General features: G+C 34.0%; 1 protein-coding gene across 1 annotated transcript; it reads right to left on the reverse strand.

Moving 5' to 3' along the window:
* Positions 1-2,646: 2,646 nt before the first annotated feature.
* LOC132405218 (uncharacterized) lies at positions 2,647-6,451 on the reverse strand. The gene is made up of 3 exons (XM_059989906.1): positions 6,373-6,451; positions 6,205-6,267; positions 2,647-2,750 (listed from the first exon to the last, which is right to left on the reverse strand). Exons 1-3 carry the CDS (start codon positions 6,449-6,451, stop codon positions 2,647-2,649), a joined length of 246 nt encoding a protein of 81 aa, XP_059845889.1.
* Between the last annotated feature and the right edge of the window lie 330 nt (positions 6,452-6,781).

The following is a 6,781-nucleotide window of genomic DNA, read 5'->3' on the forward strand; positions in this document are numbered from 1 at the left end:
GTGAACATTTGAGTACAAGATTCAATAATTTATGAAATTATACCAATATCATCATGGGTCAGAGGAAAGGCAGGAGGTTACAGTGGGTCAATGGGCTAGAAATTGCACTTTAACCTGTACTGCAGGGCTGGATGTCTCTTCCTTCTGTTGATAAAGATGAAAATATTAAAAACTAATTTTCTTACAAGAGGTTCAGTGTGAAAAATCGCCTCAACCCTATTGCCTGCATTATTTTAAATGCCACCACTGAGAATTTTGATTCATTATCTCATGATGGTGTTCTTCTTCCAAGCAGAATGCCACAAGATTCATAATGCAGTATTTCTATAAACTACTTCCCACTGTCAATATTTATAACCTTTGGTAGACCTCTCCATAATTAACTGTTGTTAGTGAAAGAATTTAACATTAGTAATAAAATATCTAATATCATCAAAATAACAAGAAATTTATATGTTGAAATTTTACATAACCTTTTCAAAACCATAGTTCAAATATACAATGAATATTCATTTGCATTCAGTACAACAGTGAATATGATTTTTAAAGTTAATAATGTTACATGAGCCTTAAATCTAGGAAAGTTAGTTAGGTTTTAACTTCAGGATTTACAGTACACATGGTTCAATACAAAGCTTAGCAATAAATTCATCCTTTAATAAAAATTCAATCATAGAAAACAAACAGAAGCCAAATGATTTTGATGCCAAAACTAAAATGTATTAAGCAGTACAGTACTCAAAATCATTGCTATCAAATATAGCATTTTTTATAAAATGTACATTCTGGTTCAGCTTTTTCTATTTTTCTTACTTTGCTTATTTAAAATTTAAAGCAGATGGATGGGTCTGAAAAGAATGATTTGAAGACTGATTGCTGGCACCTTTATAAATAGAAACCTGAATAAACAGTAACCCCATGTTCAGTATCTCTGCCCCCTTGACCTGCATCCCTCTTCATCATTTTGACAAATAGTACATTTGGCCCTCAATATTATACATAGATATTTATAAAACGATATGTAGAAAAAGGTCCTTATAATTGTACATCTATTTGAGTAATCTTAAATGCAGCATTAAGTATATAATAGTTTTAATAGGCATTCATTAGGAATTTTAAAATTAAAATATTTTTGAGGAGCACCCACACACAATTTTTAATTGAAAATCTCTAATACTAAAATTTAGATCAAATTTTCAAAAATATTATTTAATCTCCATATCTATCTAATTGTTTTATAGGAAATAGACAAAATTTGAATAATTTATGATATATTTAACATAACACTTTTGATAACTATTGAGAAGGAAGAAACTGTTCACTATGGTATCCAAGGATACAACAGATAGAAAATGAAGGACCAATCACTAGTGTGAAATCTTAACAATATGGAAGAGTGATTTCAATTAATGATTTCTTCAAAGCTTCCATCAGTAACCTTTCTTTAATTATTCAAGTTCCAAGTGTGGAAGTTTTAAATTTAGAGTAAGAACTTCCTCCAGTACCAGTTTAAGTGATCATAATGATAAAATCATGATCGAATCCAGAGCTCTCAATACAATAAAATTATCCATCGATGGCAGGAGAATGGATTATTTGCAATGATATCATATCATTTTGTGCACAAGCCATATTTCTTAAATGATGAAATATATCTTGGGCTAATGAAATCTAAATGGGTCACATCAGCTGCTGTATTCAATTCCCCAATGTTTTTATTTTTCAACAAATACAAAAGTGATTGATTATAAGAGATATGCAAACGTCTTTTTAATGAATAGGATGTGAGTTGTTAATGTGCTTTTCCTATTCCTCTGTTCTATATACTGCTGTTGATATCATTGCATGTCAATGCTTTGTTGGAAATCTTGCGTTTTCTAGCACACTTACCCCTTAGTTTTAACAGCAGATGACATTATTCAAAATGAGATTTCATACTACTGTTCAATAATGTGGAAAGAGTAGAAAGGCATTAAGTTTGCATATTCTTTCACCTCTGAGGAAGAAGTACCTTTCCCTTTATATTCCTTACCAAATTTCATTTTGCCACATCATAGTAAAAGTGTCACATGCTGAAATGATGACATTTCAGTCTTAAAGGGCTGAAGATATTAGAATATTCTATTGCAGTATATTTGAACATAATTGAATGCCACTTGTGACCTTCAATAGCTTAGCATGAAGGACTTTTCAACATTTACTTAAATGCTTTAGTGGCTTTTTCCTCTGACATTACAGAACTTACATAAAACCTTGTTTAGTGTACTAGATCAAGGGAAGGATTCATGTAATTAAGAAATTTTACTACTTTATTGAAACTTGTGAAGGTACAATGTTGTTTTAGTATGTATTTGTTACCTGCTTTTGACAAGTGTTCGGCTTTGATTTGATTTCTCTTAAGTTAGTATGTGAAATACTATCTTTATTTTGCTCTTTTACAATGTAATGATATTGAAATAAACAGAAGGCCAAGCTATCTTCACATTTTAACTGTCAAAGGGTGTTTAGTAAGATTCCTCCATTAAGGATTCTATAGATATTTTTTTAGTTTTCTGAGTATTATATCTAATGCAATATATCTAATTTGCAGAATTGAATGGTACTATATGTGAAACCTCTCAATTTCACAAAAAGAAATCCAAAAGTTTATTTCTGAACAAGCCTCTGGCCAAGAACTTTGATGCTGTCCTGTGCTTTGGAAGCAGCAGAGTCGATAGCAGTTTGTGTTTGCTTTGATGCTTCTTCAGTGGCTATAGACATACATAAAAACAAATTTGAGTAATTAGTATTCAGCACTTCAACATAGTCACTTTCAGATTCTCTCCTATAATGGCTTACACTTCTGAAATACTTCAATGAGTTTTTCTAGTGACCATCCGAGCCAAAAAGGACTAGCAGAATTGTCAGTTTTGATTCATGATAGGTTATAATTAGTTGGCTAGCAACTAGGTGGTAGAAGCCTGGGGACTCCTGGATTACGAAGGAAAAACTGACAAAGAGTCCTACTGTGGGTTATTGCCCAATGATAGATGAAGTTGAATGAGCACTGGTTGTGCTAACCATCTGTTGTATTACTTAGAGCAGGCTCAGAAATCAATAAATCATTTGTAGTAGAACCAGTGTTAATTTTAATTATGATTTCTGTCTTCCAATAACAATGTATTTGTCAGATTAAGCCTAAAATCTAAAAGGTAGTCACGCTTAGGTTCACAAAAATTAAGTAACAATGTTTGAACAGCAAGATTTATGGAACTACTTCATACAGAAAGTGGTGGTCAAGAAAGAAATGTAAAAATAATAATAATTCAAGGTTTGCAATCAATTTGACTTTATTTCATCACATACTATTTAACCTTTGTATTTTTATAGTTTTTCTGTTTGTATTTGAAAGAATGTGATACTTTAAAGTACATAATGGTTTGAAATATAGGCAAGTTTATATATATGAAACAGTGTTTCTACAATTTCAGTAATGCAGCTAGGGCTGACTTGAGAAGCACTTTGAATCTTTCACCCTCACAACTAAAACTTCAACATTATTTATGTATATTTATTAAAATAATAATTGATGAATCTTCATATTTTCAGTCAGAATACATTACTATTTTGTAAGTTATGGTTTTATAGTTAAGACCAGATGGAATATTAAAAGCTTTTTTAAAAAAAATATTCATCACTAAATTAAACCATTCAATGAAACTAAATAATTCTACAATGATTTAAACTCACAATCATGAATTCTTAAATGAGAACACAAAGTGCTAGAAATATTCGATTGATAAGCTGGTATGTTTAGAGAGAGAAGAACAGGATTAATGGACTAATTTCTGTAGAGCGCTGATGATGATGAACCTGTTTGTGTTGTAGAAGCAGAGGGGTCATTCGGCACAAAACAGCCCCTTTAAACGTCGGGCCCATGTCAACTAATCTAATCACATCTGTCAGCATTTGATCTTAGTGTTCTATGCCTTGCAATTAAAATGTTTGTCTAGATACTTTTTAAATGTTATAAGAGTACCTGTTTAACCACCCACACCCACTTCCAGGAGGGCAGTCCAGATTCCAACCATGCCTCTGAATTAAAAATACCCTCCTCAAGTTACTCCTAAACCTCCAACCCCCTACCCTAAACATATCCCCACTATTTTTGACACCTTTGCCATGCAGAATATTTTAATGCCATATACCTTTGTTCTGCCCCTCAGTTTAATATATATCTATCCTCTTCCCCTCTTCAGATTTTTCTTCTCCAAGGAAAAAACCCAACTTGCCTCTTCTTAGAGCTGAAATTCCCGATGAACCTTCTCCAGTTAAATTACATCCATTGCCATTCTAGCAATTGGTGGAACTTCACATTTCCATGCAGGTGCAGTTTACAACAGATATCCTGAACAACACACACAAAATGCTGAAGGAACTCAGTAGGTCAGAGCATCTTGATTCAAAACAGTTCCACAGATGCTGCCTGACCTGCTGAGTTTTTCCATCATTTTGCGCCTGTTGCTTTGGATTTTCAGCATTTACAGACTTACCCATATTTATGATCCTGAAACCTGATCCGATGCTAATTTCCCATTTATACATTAGTTCCTTTGTAAAGTATCCTGAAAATGTTAAACATTGTGACTTAAGAATTAATTGATTTGGCAACCAACTAGACCAGGGGTGGGCAAACTTTTTGACTTGAGGGCCACAAAGGGTTCTAAAATTTGACAGGGGGGCCAGACCAGGAGCAGATGGAGGAGTGTTTTGGTAATACACCTCATAAGAGAAAATATGGGATATGTAGATATGAAAATATGGGATATGTAGAAAACATGTGCTTTAATTTCAATTGAAAATGAACAAATGCATTACAACAAAATATCTGTCTTTGAAGTCCCATGGTATTTAGCTATTTATTGAAATGTCTTTTAAAACACTGAAAATTAAATGAATAAAATATAGCTTTTTTTAATAGTAACAGTTATTATTTTAAAGCACTGAAAATTCTGTTATCCTTCAAGATATTATCATCATCACTCTCCTCCTGACTGTCTTTATTTCAAAAACGGTAGGAGATGTAGGTCTACTTGTCCTGCTCCTTCTTATTCAATTGTCCCCTGTGCCAAAACTCAACAACGACCCGCACAATGACAGAACAGTGAGAGCGCGCCAATATGCGGAGCTCTGAGCTCGCAAATCCCCGCAGGCTATCTCCCTTAGCCGGAACGCTGGCTAATTGTGAGCCGGTTCGGATGTGTCAGGAAATGGGTCACCACAAGGTCACAAAGTAAAGCACAAATGTGTAGTAATACGCTGCACCTCAACAAAGGTCAATGTATATAGAGTGCGTCATCTATTGGGAAAACGCCAGAATTGCGGGGAAAAAACGTTAACAAGGTTTATTAATATAATTTCATCAAGTTCTGCGGGCCGGATTAAAAAGCTTAACATATGGCCCGCGGGCCGTAGTTTGCCCATGCCTGAACTAGACCTTTATGTTATAATTTCTTCACCTGAATATTTCAAAATATTTAAATGGTATTATTTCAGCTCCTACTTCTAGAACTTTGATGCTGTCCTGTGACTGTGCAATTATATGGAGGCATCTTTTATAATGTTTGATGTTAATTATAAAATATACACTTTTTGCCATTTTTTCTAACAAACTGAGAGAATTCTTTAATGTAACAATCTGCTCAGCCAGATTGTAGACATCACAAGTGATGGATTCCAAATACTCTGCAGAACTGATGCTTTTGGGGAGGACGTCTCTGTCGGAAACTTCCTTTCAATTTAGCAGTGAGTCATTACTAGTGCCAAATGCTAGCTTTAGATAGATGGCCTTCAAAAATATGAAATGCCTTTGACTTAAGCATTAAGCCTATTGTTTTCTCTCAGCAGTGACCTGACCTACTGAGTATTTCCAACATTTTCTGTTTAAATTCTACAATGAATTGTTCTGAAAATCTCAATGGATGATATTTGAACGCATTAAAATATTTGTCGACGATACCGTATACACCACAGAATCTTATGCTATAAAGCTTTCCTCACAAAAATGTTGACCACTTTATAATTTTATTGCGTTAATATATATTTTAAAGTATTTTTATTAATTTCATTCATCTTGTATCCCATTACAGTGCAGAAATTTTACCCTATGATACGGTATAATGTTTGTGATAGGCTAATCGTCAAGGTGTGGAGAACTCAATTCACCTGTTTTTGTGGTGTCCTTGGATGATTCAGCCACCTGCTGAACTGCTTCTTGAGCTGCCTCCACTAAAAGGTGAGGAAGAAGTTTAACTATTAAAAAAAGTAACATTATTATACTTTCCTAATGTGCTACATCCACCCCCCATTCGTTCTCTTCGCCCAGTTACTAACCTATTGTACCTGACATCCCTTTTGCAGCCGTTTGTGTTCTGCTCTTCAGCTCTTCAATCGATGTTTTTATTGCTGCCATATTATTCTGCTCTGTCTTGCTCAATGGAGTGAGTGAGCTAGCAGCAACTTCACATTGCGTTTAATAGTTTTGCTGTCTCTGCCCTAAGGCAGAGGCTTGATAAACCATGACTAACGAAGCAGAATGTTTTGGAAATGAAAGAGATTAGTAGAGTGTTCAGTAAAGACAGCTTAGCCATGTATTTTCATTTGATCTTTCTTTGCAAACGAATGCAGTTTTAAATGGAATTGCAGATTTAGCATTCTAGAATACTGAACAGCTCATGATATAACTCAGTGCCAGAAAATGTGGCATCATCTGATTTTCAATGGGTTGGTCCGAGAAAGAAAG

The sequence above is a fragment of the Hypanus sabinus genome, chromosome 15 (genome assembly GCF_030144855.1).
Source record: "Hypanus sabinus isolate sHypSab1 chromosome 15, sHypSab1.hap1, whole genome shotgun sequence".
Lineage (NCBI taxonomy): Eukaryota > Metazoa > Chordata > Chondrichthyes > Myliobatiformes > Dasyatidae > Hypanus > Hypanus sabinus.